This window comes from Rhodamnia argentea, chromosome 9 (assembly GCF_020921035.1).
Source record: "Rhodamnia argentea isolate NSW1041297 chromosome 9, ASM2092103v1, whole genome shotgun sequence".
NCBI classification, from domain to species: Eukaryota; Viridiplantae; Streptophyta; class Magnoliopsida; order Myrtales; family Myrtaceae; genus Rhodamnia; species Rhodamnia argentea.
In genome coordinates, this window is record NC_063158.1 from 13,177,199 (window position 1) to 13,195,494 (window position 18,296).

Here is an 18,296-nt window from a genome sequence, read left to right on the forward strand (position 1 = left end):
AACATTTTCAGTTGTATAAGCGACCTATATTTCGTTGGGAGATAAACATAATCTGTACAATCCACTAGACATAATACTATACCCAACTTTATTCGAATTAAAAGAGATAGAAATTGCATTGTTTGAAATCTCAAAAGAGTAACCACTCGTGTCCAAACTTGATACGGAAATTAAATTTCGTCTAAATGGAGGTACATAAAATGTATTCTTTAACATTAAATTAAAAGCATAGTCTGAAATTAAAATAACAACTCCCACGAACTCGACGTTAGCTTTATTGTTGTTTCCTATGGTGAGTTTTGATTCTTCCTTATTTAGCTTCCTCTTATTTATGAATCCATGTATAGTAAACGTAACATGATTAGTTGCACTGCTATCTAGTCATTGCGAGCAAGATAGGGCTTCTGATAAATTAGATTGACAAACCAATGCCAAAAAATCATTACCTCTAGGCTCATGTTTAGACAACTAATTTTTATATTTAAGGCAGTCTTTCTTTACGCCTCCTCTCTTCTTACGGAATTCTTTCGGAAGAAATAGATACCATCCTTACCAACATTGTCGTCCTTTTTAAAGGTCAATTTCTTTGGACCTAAGTTGTCGGATGGACCAACGGATAAATGAGTTCCTTTATGAGTACGATTTTTATGCACTTTACTCTTCTTAACACTGAAACTAGAAGTAGCATACATAGCAATATGCGCTTTAACTTTCTTCGACTTCATCTCCTTTGACACCACATTTGCAATCAAGTCAATAATTGTTTATGTCTGATCAACGATATCATACTGTGTTTGGATAATGCCAAATTTAGGTGGAAGAAAGTTGAGTACAATATGCACAATACAAGCACTAAGGATTTTAATAACAAGCATTTTGAGCTTTGTTTGCAAATCTACCATCTTTAGGACGTAATCTTCAACACCAGCAGAACCATCATATTTCAAATTGAATAACCCCGATAGATGTGTCCTAACTTCAACATTAAGAGAGTCACGATTTCTTGGCACAAAGGCCTCCATTATTTACTTAGCAGTGATGTCAGCAGCAAAATCACTTATAAGATGTTCCCGTATGAATTGCTTCATAGACGGTAAGCAAATCTTATTGCTATTTTTCCAAACGGCAAAATGTGCTTTTTGGGCATTTGTACTACCTCAATGAGAGCTATCATTTTATCCTCATTAAAAGCAACATGAACATCCGCTAGTTCCATACCAAATAGAAAATTCTCTCTCAACTTCTCAAAATTGGAACTAGTAAGAATCTCAATAGCTATAGAATTGCTGCTCATAGAAAAGGTGTTTGAAAAATAATTAATATTTATAATTAGCATAATGTGAAAATTTACCTTGAGAGTTACATACATCATCATATAATCACCTTTGGGCGGAAAACATGATATGTAGTTGTATACTCTTTACATTACAGCGGTCATGAGAATTTATTTTAATCTTCGTTAATCACCATCTTTGAGTGTATGAAGATACTTTGACTAATCAATCTCAATCATACGCTGTACATGTCGCGACCTAGGCTTCTAATTTAGGTTAATGGATTGTTAAGTTAATTAGGTGAATTAACTAACTTAATACGGACTCCCCCAAGCCCTACCAATTCGCAACTTAGGTTTGATTTTTTCCTTTTTTAGGAGCCGCCACTAATCTTTTTGGTAGGTACATTAGATACCTAAATAAAGTACGGGAGAATACTTTATTTTCTGCTAATAAGAGATTTAGGGTTCAGAGACTTGATTATGTTAATTTTTAATTAACACCATTTCGGTACTCGATTTCATGAAAATGCCTTTTCTTGATTGATGATTTGCGATTTGCGATTTCCTTTCTTTCATTTTCGGATTTTTGAATTTAAGCACATGAATTTGAACAAGATTAAACAAAAATGCCCATAATATACCTTGTAATCCGATTTTCGGATAAATCCTCTCATTCTCAAAGATCTAGGCTAAAACGAGATTTTATCCGCTATATTTTCGAAGATTTGAGCTAGTATGCGGATAGTGGTATAAGATATCAACATCCCTTCTCGCCAAAAGGTAGAATATGAAATCTTATACTAAATTGCCATATCATCCCGTAAGATCATGGTTAAGGCTTGCAATTTAATTTTTCGAAGGGTCTAGGCACAAATGAGCATATATTACGGGCATGTTTGTTTAAAAATATTCAAATTTAAAAATGTCGGCTAACTAGGGATAGATGCCAAATTTTAAAGGGGATAAGCCCCTATTTGCAAGGGATTACATATCTTTTAAACTTAGGAAAGATTATCTCTTGAGATTTGGAATGAATTTGTTAGATAATTATCCGAACTTAAAAGATATGGTCAGGATTTTAAAGGATCCGAATTCACCACAAGATAATCTTGAATATTCCAAAAGATATGCACAAAGATATGATCGGGATTCAGATTATCTTTTTGAGATATTTCTGAGAATCTTAGATAATCTTTTGGTTATTCGAATCTTTTAAATTAGGAAAGTTATCCCTTAAAATTTTCAAAGAATTTTAGATAATTTCCAAAATTTTAAAAGTTATCTTTATTTGAATGAAATCCTATCTTGCATCCTGAGAAAGTTATCTTTAAGATCAAATCTTATCTTCACAATTCATATCTTTACTCAAATTTCGGATAAGAACTATAGATAACTTTTCAAATTTCGGATATATTCCGATTAGGCTCAAAACTTTATCCATAGCATAGAAGTAACATTAAACATCAAACGGATAGATGCAATTCACCAATTCAAGAGCAAAAGATAATTATCACAACAAGAATTCATCCACCTGCGTAATTCAGCCCACTAGCCATTGAAACGAAGATTTGAATTCAATTTCATAAAAATTCTCCATCTTTTATTTAATTCAAATTGACCTTAAAAATCGTTGAATGGTCCGTTATATTGAGAAAAGACATGGTTCAAAGTTTTACTTTTATCAATTCTCAAAGAAAATTCAACCCTTTAAGATCAAATCGAACCTGTTCAAAGAAAACAGAACTTTCATCCCAAAGATTGCAATTTTCAGTTTTGACCATGGATTGATGAAAAAGGTTTGAACTTCTTCAATTTTTACCGCAAATCGTTTATGTTCATCAATTAAACAAGCATGGATTCGCAATCAAGAGTTAAAGAAATTTACCTTTTTCAAGCTGAAAAATCCTGCACGTGTGCAAGTTGGAATTTCGCCCAAAACAATCCACTCTTAGGATGATGTATCGCCAAAACGCTCCAAAAGAGTCCAAAGATTGTGTTTTCGAATTTGAACTGAATCGAATCATAACTCAATCTTGGACTGACTTGCGGATGACGGATCGGCTCAACCCCGCGGCATACCGAAGCAAGGGGGAACTTCGACGACAGGAGGAAGTCTTCTCAGACGGTCGATAATTATGATGAATTTCCAAAATATTCACGAGCGTCGAGGAAAGAATTTGCGCCAAAGATTCCTGCAAAGCTATCATGAAACGAGACAATGGGAGGCAATAAAGTTCTGGGATTTACCATGGACTGTTGAACCATGTGCCCTCACTGGAAACGGTGGAAATCAAGAGAGACTTTCCAGAGTTTAAATACTGATGGAATCTTTGACTAATTCTCGGTGGTTGCTTCGACGAGGATTCATGGCAACGGTGGATGACGGGACTCTACAATGGTCCGAGGTTGATGAGCTCGAACGTCTGGGGTAGCTTGGCGCGGTGAGAAGTTTAACACCGTGGGTATCTTCGCAGGCTCGTGCTGGTGTGCTCAAAGTCTTCCTCCGCGAAACCTTTTCACGCTTGGCTCTACCGCTTGGGCTCCTTTTAATCTGCCATAGGTACCGACGACTGTGGGTTCGTGCTTGTGGTCCCACGAACCAGCGAATCGTGCAGCCTGTTCTTGATGGCCGGAAAGCAGCTCATGGACTCGTGCCTGGCGAAGGACTCGTGGACTGCTTGCGTTGATGAGTGACCGGCTACGGATCACATCAGTGCGGTAGCTTTGTCTGGACAAGTAGACCACGATCGAAGGTATAAAGGATCGCTAGAACCTGCAAAAGAAAATTGGCATGGCTGCAAATATAAAACCCTTTATTTTTTCATGTGTAGCCATAGCCATCTTCTCTTTCTCTTTGACTCTGGGCCCTTGAAGCGTTAGAGAAGATCAGGAAGCTAAGCCTCCCGTATGTGGCGTCACCATTGGCTCCAGGAAAAAGAGAAACTCTAAGGCCAATCGAGAAGCGCCTTCCATGGGGTCGTCTTTTTTTCTCTCTCTATCGGTATGCCTTGCATGTGTAATTGCGTGGCCCCTTTTCTCACACTTTTGCCGGGTTTGACAATGAATTGGCCTTTTTTTTATAACCCTAGACATAATGATGACTATATAGAATGCAAGGTAAGCGTAGGTTTTCATTTAAACCGTTAGATCAAAAGCTCAAATTAGATATCGATCGTTAAATCGAAAATTCTGATCTTGAGGAGTCTTATTGGACTTAGACTCTTACAATTTTCGGCCAAATGAATGAGGAGAGTGAAATGGGCTGCTTTTCAATGTTTTATGGGCTCGTTTTGTGATTTCGGACTAACTTGGACCTTAACTAATAAAATGGGTAATTAATTAAGGCTTTTTTGCAATTTTAAGAGCTCAAACGGGCTGTTTTGAGTCCAAAATTATAGTAAAAAATTCTGCACCCTCTCTAGTGACTTTCGAGTCGATTTTAACTCGGACGTCCGTTGGAATCATGCTCAATTGACTTATCTCTGGCTCTAGCCGACATGACGTACACTTAACCGACGAAAATTAAATATGCAATGCATGAAAATTTATTTTTTGTGAGAATTATGAATAACTCTCATTTTATGCTTATATGAATGATTTTCTAAAAATCAAAATTTAGGTGTCAACAGTACATATAACCCTCCATGTAATAATACACAATTACCTCCTTCGAGAGTATAACTACTCATTAAAATATGAGATATCCCAATACTTTATAAGCGTTATTCATTAAACCCAACCAAGTGTGCTACTTTGGTGATCACAACCTAATTGAATTTTTATGAAATTGTGATATAAACTTCATAATTCACATTTACCGTATGTAATTTCAGAAATTAGGGGTAATTCTCACAAAAATTACATGTCGTGCTAATTTACATTAAAACACTTAACAATACATGTTAAACCATATACATGTAATTGATAAATTATGCTCCATATATCTGTATGTGGTACTTACATGTGAGATTGCACCTGTATTTTATGAAACAATAGACAAATACATAGAAATATACCAAAAATACTCCAAACAATCCACATATTTAGGGTGTCGTTGGTATTTTCCATCCATAAATGCGTCAAACATATAAAATAAATATACCACATTGTAAAGCATAAGCATATGAGCAAGCCGGTACCTAAAACTCTCCGATCGGACATCGTATGCTCCCTCACGCGCCACCCGAGTCCTCGGCGAGTGAGGCCCACGCGCCGACATGTGCAGCATACGTGTTCGGCTCTCAGCCGGTTCTTCAAACCGGTTTGGCCGGTTTTCTCCAGTCTAACCGCTCCCCCGACCGAACTTGTGAGCTGGGTCATGCTTAACCCGATCTGACCGATCAACAATATGTTCGACCGGGAAGCCCTAGTCAATAGTCAACCGGGTCGGGTCGGATCCGCTCTGGATTGAAATGACGTCATGCAGCACGTGCAAGGCTCGGGTCTAGAGCATGGGACGTTCTTGGCCCGTGGTTGCCACGAGCCCAATGGCCGCCGACGCGTAGCCTCGCGTGGCGGCGTGTCCAGCGTCCTTCGGTGGCGATCTTCATATGGTTTTTCTCATATGGACGAGTACTTTTCGAATATATAATTATTTTTCACTTTTACCAAAAATAAAATTTCGAAAAACACCAAAGCATAATTTGAGATGTAGAACACATTGGCTTTGATATCATATGTATACTATGATTAATAACCTTATACAATAACTCAAGATCATCACGTGTGTGTGTGTGTGTGTGTGTGTGTGTGTGTGTGTGTGTGTGTGTGTGTGTGTGTGTGTGTGTGTGTGTGTGTGTGTGTGTGTGTGTGTGTGTGTGTGTGTGTGTGGGCAAATCACAATTTCATAGAGTAGAAAAATTGACGAAGCTTTTTTCAAATCCAATGTCCTTGATGTGGACTTTTCGATGATCCGTTGCTAAAAAACTTCTCCTTTATAAACCCCCTTTTATGCACATGTTTCAATGAGATGGCCACTCACGTATCGCTACCGATGACTCTTTATATGAGGCTATGTGGACATTAGGACTTAGAGGAGGGACTTGAGCTCTATTTATTGAGATTGTAACCTATTCCCTCGTTATAGATAAGACTTATCTCAGCCCACACTATCCAACTCCATATTAGACTAAATAGGAAACTGTATATCTTTTCTTTACTAAATCAATTAATATTTACAATAACAATTTATAAAGCTCACATAAAAATATATATTCTAACATATAGTTGATAATAGAATTCTCTAAGTGTTGAAATATAATTGAGGTATTTTTGGATCACTTAAAAGATAAACTAATGCATCTAGTATTAGGTGAAGTCTTCTTAAATGAAAAATGTAAGGTAAAATTATGCATATAAACACATATATGTATTTAAAGTGTCAAAAAGTTAAGCTACTAATATTTAAAAAATTCTTAAAATTTGAGAAGTATAGCAACTTAAACTAAGAACATATTTTGTGAAAAGTAATAAAAGGATTAAATAAAAAGGGAAAAGGCCTCGCTAACAAAAAGGTAAAATGACAATACATGAACCAACGAATTTAGCCACATATATAACAAGCGCGAACAACAAATTGTTAAAACAAGCGTGTCAAAAGCTGCGCGATCGAGGCGATAGGTTGCTAAGGTCCGTGCCATATTGGGCGAGGCGAAGTCGGCATCCCTTGACCTCCTCCGCGAAGCTTCCCAACCACAATGGTCTCCGTCAATGTCCAAGCAATAGAAACAAAACCTAAATACCGATATATTAGCAAGGGCAAAGATCGGAAGACAAAAAAATTCATTAAACCTCTCAAGCGGCTTTTCGAAAATGCTAAAAACTCAAAGCTAGGGAGACTTGTCTTGAGTTTGGAGCATTTCCAAAGATGGATTTTCCACTAAGGGCCCTCGTGATTACGTTACAAAACACCAAAACTTTGGCTCAAAAGCCTTTGAAAGCTCGAAGTTGCTCGAAACTTTGGCTCAAAAGTACTGGTTTAGTCTTTAGCAACATGGATCAAGTTCAACTTTTATGGACACATCTCACATCTTCCACTGTAATCAATCCATTTCAACGGAGGAGAAAGGAAGCTGCTAACTTGATAGTTTGACAGTACTATCGGTTATTTCTTTCAATCAATAAGTGCTTTATGCAAAAGGAAGCCGTTAATCCGAGAGTTTGACAGATCTGTCACTATTTTTGACCTTACGATGTTCCAATTAATGAGTGCTTTATGCAAAACATGTGGTGATGGTATGTGAATTTATGATCAGAAATAATTGAAAATATTGTCGGACTATCGGGAAAGCATTCTCCTATGCAAAATGATGGTGTGTGGATCGACGGTTGAGATTGTGTCGTCTCATTGTAAGGGAAGCATTAACCGAGGAGAAAGATATGCAAAAAAATTACCAAAAAAAAGTTCTTCTCCTATTGTATCGATACTAATTCGGTCTTGAACTTTTACATTGTGCTAACAATTTGTGAATGTAGCCCTCTTCCGATCAATTTTGGATGAAAATTTCTAATGTAGACAACGGCTGTCCTATGTACCACTTTAATGTGGACACTTTACAATTTTTTTTATTATTTTTAGAGATTTCATTATGAATTTAGTTATTTCTATTCATTTTTTTCATTGTGACCGGTTGCCGACCATCATCTTAGATCGATCACCGGTGAAAAGAAAGAACAAAAAAAAAATAAAAAATTCATAAAATTTTAAAAAATTGTCAATGTCGGCTCCGGCTACATAGTACAGCCCAGATCGATTGGACCGTCACATCAGCCATTTTCGATCGTAAATGGCCGGAAGGATTATATTGATAAATCGTTAAAGGTTGAGGGCCAAATTGAGAGAATTACAAAATTTAAAATCAAATTAGCCATTATACGATAGATTTATGAATTTTTGGAAAATTTTCCGAAACACAAGATGCGTAGAATTTTGGTAAGGCAGCCTGTCTAGCTGGGCCTCAAGAATGTCCTGTGCTCTTGAGTCAGCCCCATCAGAAGCTTATAATGCCCAAGATGTCTTTCTCATGAGCCTTCAGGGCCCAAAGAAGATGTTCTAGTCAAAAAAGGTCAGAGTTCTCTTCTTTGGCGACCAAGTTCTCGTTCTTTCCCTTTTGTTTTCGCCTTTTCCGGGCAGAACCAAATTTGTAATTTGTCTTCTTGCAAGTACGCAGATTGGATCCAGCACAGCTCCTGTCCGGGGATCTTCTCCTTCGCCCTCAGTTTCTAGAATCGAAGCAGAGCATTACCAACATCATTCCACGGTTTAAAAGGAAAACCGTCGACCACGCCCCTCATTTTGTCGATTGATTTTTTCTTCGTCAAAGTTTTTCCATCTCAGCTCCCACCACCACCTGCGAAGAAGAAACCCAACTCTGGTTCGGTCCCACCTCATTGAACACGCTTACTGTGTCATACGACCAATCCAGCTTGGCCATCTGTCTGCTCATTCATCGACCCAGTTCCTCAATTTAACCCCTCATCAGATCCCACCATTACCCATTTCCCTTCTCTTTCGTGTTTTCTTGATTTTCGCGTGGTGGGGGGTTTTGAAGGGTTTAGGGGTTTCTCTGTTTTCTTGTAGAGTTTTGGCATATTTGTTCATACAGAAGTGATGGTGGAGGAGATTGAGAAGAAGAAGAAGGCGACGAAGGGTAAGGGGAATCGATGGAGCAACGGCGCAATCGGTGCTCTCATCATCGTCTTACTCGCTGTGGGAATGAGTTGGGCAGCTGCCCCGAAGATGAATTTGTTTTCGCGCATTAATAACAATCCTTGTCCTTGTGCCAAGGTATTGGTTTCTGCATGATTCTTGTTTGATTTCATGCGTAATTCAGTCTCTAAGGAGGAAACATTTACCATTTCTGGTTTTCGGGCTCTTAGTGAATGGAAGCGCCTTTGCGTTTTTGGTATCCCGTTGTTGTCGAGTTTTAGCTCTCCATCGTTTCTTTTGCATGTGGGTTTTGCCCATGTTTCCTCGCTGAGACATATCTTGTAGAGGCGGGTACAGTCATAGAGTCAGAGTAGGTCAAAATGATCGAATTGGGGTATACTGTTGGAGGATCCCTCTTCTCCTCTGTTAGAGTGAGCAATGGTCTACGCATGGGTGTTTCCGATATCTGTAGTTTTTTCAGCTGTTCTGATCTGTAAAATTTGCAGGATGGGCATACGTATAGAGGGATGGTGGAGGATTGTTGTTGTGAATATGAGACTGTAGACCATCTCAATGAGGAAGTGCTGCATCCCCTGCTCCAGGATCTGGTCAAGACCCCATTTTTTCGATACTTCAAGGTCAGTTTACTGTATCACTTTGGGATTGTTTATTTGCTGATTCAAAATTGCTTTTGTCATTGCGTTATTTAAGGAAGTGAAGTGATCAAGAAGTCATCTTAGCTGTATATACCCATTTTTGCTGTACTTGGCCTGTTTGTTAGCTCTCTCAAGATGCTAAGAATGTGCTAAATGACAACTATGAGAAAGCAAATAGAGAGTAGGTACTCTTACGGTAGGCATCATCCAAGCAACTACTTTTAAGGTCACATTATCCATGTGGCAGTACAATTTAACAATGGTGACCTGCACTGTTGTATGCTATGGATTGTGGTTCCGGAATGGCAACTAGATGCACCGCTTACTGAGAATGTGGTGTCTTACGGAAAGGCATGCTTTTTCAGTCATTGTTGTTGTGGTATGGTTTGATGCATTCGTTTGAGTCACTCACTGGGTAATATGAGAATGTTGTACTTTTTTGTACTTATGTACATTGGAAATTACAAAGGCAGGCCAACATTGACTACTATGAGTCCAATAAAATAATACCATGTTGCATCTAAGTTATTTCTTATGGTTTTGAAAATCTAAATTAGGTTAAAATTGTGTGATAATTTGTTCTAGAATACATTAATGACATTACGTTTATCAATGTTTTTTGATTGTATGAGTATGTGGTGTGGTCAATTGGGCAAATCAGTTTTAGCAAAACAGAAGTAAGAGTATCTGAATTTGGCGCAATGAACTTATATCAGTCAGTGCTGATTCATTACCATCCCAGTAACACTGATTCTGGTATCAAGCTCAATGGGCTCACTAGGAGAGATTGCTGAGGAGTCTCTCCCTGCTTCATTTCAGATGTTATATCTCACATTTTGTCAGGTCATTTCTGTTTTGTTACTAGCACTATATAACGGCTAATTAATGCAAAATCATGGTTTTATTTGTCATTCCATCATTCCACCTATATCTTTAGACAGTTCTGGTGAACCATTGGTAGCAATCGTAAGTCATCCAGTGAGAGCCCAAAGATATTACTGAGCATTCTCTTGAAAACAGTCTTCGTATTGTCAGTTGTGTCCTCAATCTTAATGGTGTGAAGATTCTTTTGTACATGTAGTCTATTCTCTATATGTGGAAACATGTTCATTTCTGCAAGTAAAAGCTGTCTTCTGCAAAGTTGAATGTTGCCTAGTGATGCTGTCGGATATGTAGAGTCATGGAAAAGCAAAAGGCTCGGGTTGTGGTGTCTTCAACAGGTCAGGTTTTACTACAATTACTTGAAATGAGTCTGTAAATATAATTTTGTAGGTCAAGTTGTGGTGTGACTGCCCCTTTTGGCCCGATGATGGAATGTGTCGTTTGCGGGATTGTAGTGTTTGTGAATGCCCAGAGAGTGAATTCCCAGAATCATTTAAACGTCCGTCCAATCCTATCCTTCCGTCTGACGATCTCATGTGTCAAGAAGGAAAACCTGAAGCTGCTGTGGATCGTACTTTGGATAGCAATGCTTTTAGAGGCTGGTCAGAAACAGACAATCCATGGACAATTGATGATGAAACTGATAATGGTATGTAGTGTGTCTATGTTCCTTTCTGCCCCTCTCTGAGCGAGCGCGCATGAGTGTAAAAAGCCCGAATCTCATTTTCTATTTTGAACAGTTCCTGCTATTTAAATTAATTTTGGCTGGGGATCACTTGTTCGAACTTCAAATTATGCTTGCTCATGGAATTCATTTAATTGTTGTTTGTTTGAGGTCGGCATTTGGCATCCATATGGATTATATACTGTTGTTTTCCTTTTGCAGCTGAAATGACATATGTGAATCTCCAACTCAATCCTGAACGCTACACTGGCTACACTGGCCCATCGGCCAGAAGAATTTGGGATGCTATTTATGCGGAAAACTGTCCCAAATGTGACCCCCTCCCCCTCCCCTCTCCCTCCCTCTCTCCCCTCTTCTCCTCTCCCCTCTCCTCCCTCTCTCTCCCCCTCTCCCTCCCCCTCTCCCCTCTCCCCTCTCTCTCTCTCTCTCTCTCCCTCTCCCTCCCCTCTCCCTCCTCCTCTCCCCTCTCCCTCCTCCCCTCCTCTCTCCCTCTCCCCCCCCCCCCCCTCTCTCTCTCTCTCTCTCTCTCTCTCTCTCTCTCTCTGCATGGTGGTGGTTGCATATGTGCTAGTGTGCAAGAGCAGCTGCACTTCATGCAAAAGACAATAAGAGAATATAAGGAGTTTTGGTGTGAAGTTACTCAGAAGTTTCATCTTGTACCTTAAGAACTGTCTCTCTACAAAGTACTTTAATTTCAAATTAAGTTTCTCCAGTGAAATAATTTGTTGCATTAGCTGTGGGTCTTCCCGATCTGATTTCTTGCTATGGTGAAAATAATGCACATTAAATTTTCAACCTGTTTAACAGATCCATCTGAAGAGTTGTGCCAAGAGGAACGGATATTGTACAAGTTGATATCTGGTCTTCACTCTTCCATTTCAGTTCACATTGCTGCAGATTTTCTTCTTGATGAAACTAAAAACATGGTAAGTCTTGCTCTATATGATCTAGATCAATCCTTTTGGTTTCTAATGATTCTTCTACATTGTCCTTTTCAGATTCCTGCTACTTTCTTTTACTGTAGGATGAAGTTAGCCATCTCTTATGTGTAATCGTGCTTTCTCAAGTTCTACAAGAACTTGCTATGCTTTAAGTACCTGACTATCATTACATTTTTTTGTTTTATACTATTCCAGTGGGGCCAAAATCTCATGTTGCTGCATGATCGTGTTTTGAGATACCCAGATCGTGTCAGAAACTTGTACTTCACTTTTCTCTTTGTTCTCCGTGCTGTCACGAAGGTGAATCAGGAAGTTTGTTTTCATTTTGAAGAACCATTACATTGATGTTCGGTCATCCTATCCTGGAAAAGTCCTCCAAGCTGACCATGGCATATCTGTGGCGATTTAATGTTGATTTTAGGCGGCAGAGTATTTGGAACAAGCATCATATGATACAGGCAATCCTAATGAGGATTTAAAGACGCATTCCTTGATGAGACAGCTCTTGTATAATTCGAAACTTCAAGCTGCTTGCCCAATCCCATTTGATGAGGCAAAGCTGTGGAAAGGCCAAAATGGACCTGAACTGAAGCAGAAAATTCAGAATCAATTCAGAAATATCAGGTTCTATAGCTTTTCTTATAATTGAATTGAAGTGACCAATCCAGAAAGTGTAGCACAATCAGAAAATTTGCATTTGGCTCTTTTCTTTTCCCCTTTTTTTTTTTTAAAGGAAAGTAGTCATTCTAGATTTCTGATGTTGAGTTTATATTTCCTTGTCTTATTTTTAATCATCCTGGGACGCTGACATTCTTTTAATGGAATGTGCAGTGCGCTTATGGACTGTGTAGGATGTGAAAAGTGTCGGTTGTGGGGAAAACTTCAAGTTCTTGGGCTTGGAACTGCATTGAAGATTCTCTTCTCTGTTGATGGTCAGGAAAACTTGCACCAGACAGTGAGTGTCTTCTCTTTGAAATGACCTGCTGTCCTTTTTAAGCTACTCATGGCGCTTTTTAGGCATTCGCATTAAAAGATGAATTGGGAAACCAAGAAAAGTCGATAAATGTCGATAGTTTTCGCAGTTTGCTGTTGAATGATTTCAATTGACTCAGTTTTCTCAATTTGAAAAAATTTAATTGATGGGCCAATTTGGAACATAACAGGAAAACTTAAACAAAAGCGTCTCTTTTTTCTTATAAAAGTAGGCGAACAATGTTGTGCAAATAGTGGATCTGCTCCATAGCACGGTTTGCATTTATGTTTGATATATATACCTCTAAGCTTATTCTGCCTAGAATGAAATTGTCCTTTGATGTCACACTGACACAAACCTCAACCAATCACAATGCAACTGAGATTAATCATTTGGATATCATTGGAATGTAATTAGTTGATGCTCTTCTTTTTTCTCCTTTGCCTTCAGCTGCAGCTGCAACGGAACGAAGTAATTGCTTTGATGAACCTGCTTAACCGTCTCTCTGAATCTGTCAAATTGGTTCATGAAACGGGACGCTCGTCCGAAAAGATTGGGCTGACTTCTGAACAGAAAGCCGCAAGTTGCCCGTTCCACAAGATGTTGGCATCCTTGAAATCACATGTAGTCTAAGAACATTTAGGTAGATGGTATTAGATAACATATGGGATTTTGAGTTGTGCCACAGTAAATTGACCCTTTGGGTTTCGAAGCCTATGCACCACAGAGATACACTTCATAGACAGATTTGAAAGCAACTGAAGGAACCAAGAAAGAGGGGAAGCTTTTGTATTAGGTTTTGCTTTTGGGCTTCTGCATCGAACGATGCATGTATATGCGGCGGCAAGCATTTTAGGTTTGACTGATGCAAGAAACTTCTCATGGTTCTATGGTTGCGCCACTGTAAGTAATGTGCACGATTCTCTTTTCTTTTACAGTTTGATTTTTGCAGCTGGATTGATTCTGTGACAGGGACAATCTATTTAGGTTAAGTTTTCCTTATAAGCTCAACTAACTTACACAGATGACACTATTCCATTTCTCTTCAACAGGCAAAAACGTACGAATAAGGACTAAAATGTTGTAGTCTTCGTTTCTCTGTATCAATTAGAGCTACTGCTCCGTTTGTTTCATGGAAAATATGACCTTTCCGGAAAATATTTTCCAGGAAAATGACTTCCTTTTTCGATGTTTGGCAAAAACTTGAAAAAGTTCCGGAAAATATTTTCCCCCGTTTGGTAAAGAAAATTCGTCTTATTTTAAGTTCGGAGACTTGATTATATTAATTTTTTAATTAATGTCCTTCCGGTACTAATTTCATGAAAAAAGTTCAATTTGGCAATTTCGATGAATTTTGACTTGAAGTTCAAAGGTGCGATTTTTTGGATTTTCTTTTTATGATTTTCTTTTTTATATTTTGAAATTAAAAAATAAAGGAAAATTAAAGTGAATTGGTTCAAGGTTATCTTTCCGAATTTGAAACAATATCAAATCGATTCGATCTTACTTGTAGATAGGGTCGGCGATGGTGTGCACGGCGATGTCTCAAGCAAAGGAGCCTCACGGTTCATGGTGAGTTCTAGGGATGTTTCGGCAATCTCAAATCAAAATCAATTTCGTATGTCAACTTCTTGTGCCCACGGAAATTGCCACCTTGCAAGGCGGGGGACTCGCAACCGTGCTCTCTATTGTGGCCGTGAAGTCTTCAATGAATTTCCGTGGCCTTAAAAGTCTCTCGTGATCGGAATCTGCGGGAAGAGTTGCCTAGTTGTCGTCATTGCTTAGTAAGGGAGCTCATGGGTGACTGCTATGAATCGTTTTCTAGGCGAATGTTCACCATCGGGCAAACTTGTGAAAATAGAGAAAATGGAGATTCACTTGGCCGTTAGTAAAAGTGCGAGAATAGAGGGAGAGAGATGTGACTCTAATTTTTGTGGAAACAAATGAAGGTGGTCATCCTTGGCGGCGACTCGGAATCAACTTTTGAATGCCTCATCGACCCACTTGCCGACGTCAACTACGCTGCGGAGGTCTTGCAACGCCTCCTGGAGGCCACCCTTGGCGATGACTCGAAATCGACTTTTGAATGCCTCATCGACCCACTTGCCGACGTCAACTACGTCGGGGCGGTGAGCCTCAAGACCGGAAGGTCGACGTCATCTTGCGCGGCGAGTCCGCCGCCGAGCTCTGCGTGGGGCATGAGAAGTTCGGGATGGATGTTACGACTTTGTTCCTCGCTATAGCTTTCCTTGCTCGAGGCCGGAGTCACCGGTTGCGGCCGTGGCCGGCAACCCGCCGAGGGAGAAGAAGGAATACTAAAAAAAAAAAAAAAAAAAAAATAAATAAAGAAAGTAATTAAAAAATAGATTTTATCTAAAAAATAAAAAATGAAATTTTTGAATTTTGAAAAAATAAATAAAAAACGAAAAGAAAACAAAAAAATAATTAAAAGAAAAAAATAGTTGAAAGAGAGGAGGAATGAAAAGTGTGGAAAATGTTTTCCTCTTCTCAAAATGAGGAAATCATTTTCCTTAGTTTTAGAAGGTTTTTTTTGTTGACCGGAAAATATTTTCCGTTGACCGCTCATTTTCCGCCCCCCAAACACCGGAAATTGGGGTTTGGAAAATATTTTCCGTGAAACAAATGGAGCCTACGTTAATAAAACCGTATAAAGAGCTGGATAATTGTCTATTCTACACGCACCAATTGCAACTTCATGTACTTGCAAACATAGCCAATAGCCAGTGTTTATTTAGAAAAATTGTCGAAAAAATCTTAAATTTATTGTATTTTTATCAATTCAGCTATCAATCTTTTAATTTTATCAATTGAGTCCACTCCAATCAATTATCTACACTCGATGGTCCTTAACATCATATAAACATCTTCCTGACATCGAGACATATGAGCATCGATGCACAAATATTAAAGGACAGGAGGAAAAATCTGAATTTTCAGAAGAGCAGTGATCATACTGCAAAGACAGAGAAACTTTGGGTACCACTTAATGGAATCTCCTGGTGCTGCTGAAACAAGGAGTACTTCGGACTAAGAGATGTCCTCTGTAATACTACAAACTGCCAAACTTCATAGTTATGCAACAGTACTCCATATTAACAAGAAAAGATGGTATCCGGCAAACTCTATTTTGTCACCCGTGAAACTATACATTGGTGTATGGCGTCAAATCATATGGCGATCTCTACACCTAACGAGATTTCTTCACCCGTTTTGATGGCCGTGTAGGTTCTTTCCTTGCATCCTCTGGAGGTTTTAGATCAATGTAAGGCTGCAACAACCACCACAGTACGGTGAGACAAAAGGAAGGATAGAAAATCAGAGATATGCAGTAAATTTAGAGATTTAACAACCAATATTGTTAGGGATGCAGATTTTATAAGCACGGACCCCACAGATTTGCATGTGAGGGTCAGTGCCGAGTTTTCACGAGCTAGATCTCTCCGTAAGTTCAACTATGTACAAGCTTTGATCTGGAAAATTGCTTCGGCGGCAGCAATGAGCCACACTTGTGATCTAGGATCAAGAAGATACATGAAGGATCCATTGTTCAGGTTGATGACTTGAAACAAAATGTTTTTCTGAATGAGAAGCATTGCTTGACTGGTCGTCAATGCTTAGCGAAGTAGTTCATATTAGCAAAGGTCTTGTGAAATGTAAGGTATCCATTAAATATATGGGGTACATTCATACTCATAGGTAGTATTGTTGGGTTTACATATCCGTAAAATTGCATTTCCGTGGTGCAATTGTCCAAATGTATTGGCTTACAAGATCAAAAGAATAGAGACTAATAGATGCAACCATATGGTGACCAAACAGCTACTGATGAAACCCAGTAGAAGACAGTTCAGCTCAACCAGTCACGATCAATATAGTTAGTCAAAAAGAAGAGCACATCAATCCTGTTTTTCAATGGGGTTACATGCAGGAGAGATCATTTAGCACACCGACGTCGCAATCCGTAGTGCTAATGACAGCTGTTGTTGAGGCTGTCGATGGCTTTTGAGGCATAATTACCGCATTCTAATTTCAAGCTTCGAACCAACGACATCGCTTATAACTTGTAATGCGCAGACTTCTGTTTTTATCTACCTAGATATATAACATGCGGAGATGCAAAAAATGGCACATTTACTAACCTCATCCCATTTCCTCTGGAGATCCAGGAGTTCTTGACAATATGATAGGCATTCTGCATGGTATGCTGCCGCTAACTCCTTTATCAAGACTTTTCTTTTAATGATGCCTATCACTGCGATTAGACATTGAAAATGCCCAGGCACATCAGTACTTCAAGTCATTATGCCGACATAAAAAGGACTAAAAAATTTAACCATCAAGAAGAAAACAGAGCCAGAGAATGAGATAAGGTCAAATTTTCAGTTCCAACATGTTACGAGTTTTCCTTCTGTATTGATACTGGATTTCTCAGTAAGATGAGTCCCATTAAAGGCAAGAAAAGGCCTTTAAAAGAGCTCATTTTCAAGAAAGACATAACCTCTCCTTTTCTTTTCTAGTCTTTTTTCTGACAAAAAAATTTGAGGACACAAAGAAGCATGCGATAGCATACAAAGATCATCACTAAACCAACGGTGAACATATCTTCTCAAGAAAGAGAGTCCATAATATGCATTCAATGCATCTAAATCCTTGAAAAAGTCCTGCCTAATCAAGATTACAATGTTTTACAACAGTTTTTCTAAATGAATATACAGAAGAATGTGCCCTCAATAGCTATTTTCTCCCGTCCTTTCTATATTCAAGTGATTGATGGCGACTATGTAAAGTACGACTCAAAACACTAGCGGATACATCTGAGTCTAAACCCCAACTGCCGGGAAAGTAATTTCTATTTTCTTAAGAAAAGACCAATCCCTAATTTCAGAAGCACATTCAGATATATGAGGCTTGAAAAACTTCCGCCAAATGATCCCAGTATTAAAATCCAACAAAAAACTGCGCATGTAGACCAAATAAGGATCTGTGATCTACCACAAGTTCGATGGTATCCTCTTGGAAACAAAGTTTGCTTCAGCATGTCTTCCATCAGCCACAAGAGCGGCTCTCAGTTCTTCACAGCAACCCAGATTTTGGAAGCTTTCTCTCTCCACCAATTCATAAAATAAAGTAAATGCCTGAGACAATTGCCTCTTTTCACAGAGGCCTTTCATAACCATGCTGCACAAGTTAATATCTATTCTTCGAATCTTTTCT

At 38.7% G+C, this 18,296-nt stretch overlaps 2 protein-coding genes and 1 long non-coding RNA gene across 3 annotated transcripts in view; 2 read left to right on the forward strand and 1 right to left on the reverse strand.

Moving 5' to 3' along the window:
• Nucleotides 1-17,703, forward strand: LOC125316733. The gene is made up of 3 exons (XR_007199816.1): nt 1-13; nt 7,420-7,421; nt 17,427-17,703. It is a non-coding gene; the product is annotated as an uncharacterized LOC125316733 (long non-coding RNA).
• LOC115729009 (endoplasmic reticulum oxidoreductin-1-like) lies at nt 8,420-14,007 on the forward strand. Its single transcript, XM_030659428.2, has 9 exons — nt 8,420-9,062; nt 9,431-9,562; nt 10,853-11,111; nt 11,349-11,459; nt 11,955-12,073; nt 12,284-12,388; nt 12,510-12,712; nt 12,920-13,043; nt 13,512-14,007. Exons 1-9 carry the CDS (start codon nt 8,886-8,888, stop codon nt 13,692-13,694), a joined length of 1,413 nt encoding a protein of 470 aa, XP_030515288.1. The 5' UTR covers nt 8,420-8,885; the 3' UTR covers nt 13,695-14,007.
• The window catches only part of LOC115729007 (pentatricopeptide repeat-containing protein At1g02060, chloroplastic), a 23,990-nt gene continuing 21,680 nt past the window's right edge, over nt 15,987-18,296 (reverse strand). Inside the window, 3 exon segments of the mRNA XM_048285897.1 lie at nt 15,987-16,350; nt 17,222-17,334; nt 18,075-18,295. Of these exon segments, the coding sequence (XP_048141854.1) occupies nt 17,319-17,334; nt 18,075-18,295 (237 nt within the window). The 3' untranslated portion in view covers nt 15,987-16,350; nt 17,222-17,318.

Coding starts and splice junctions, on each gene's coding strand:
- LOC115729009 (XM_030659428.2), top strand. CDS start 8,886: ATGGTGGAGGAGATTGAGAAGAAGAAGAAGGCGACGAAGGGTAAGGGG. Junction 9,063..9,430: donor ATCCTTGTCCTTGTGCCAAG/GTATTGGTTTCT, acceptor TAAAATTTGCAG/GATGGGCATACGTATAGAGG. Junction 9,563..10,852: donor CATTTTTTCGATACTTCAAG/GTCAGTTTACTG, acceptor ATAATTTTGTAG/GTCAAGTTGTGGTGTGACTG.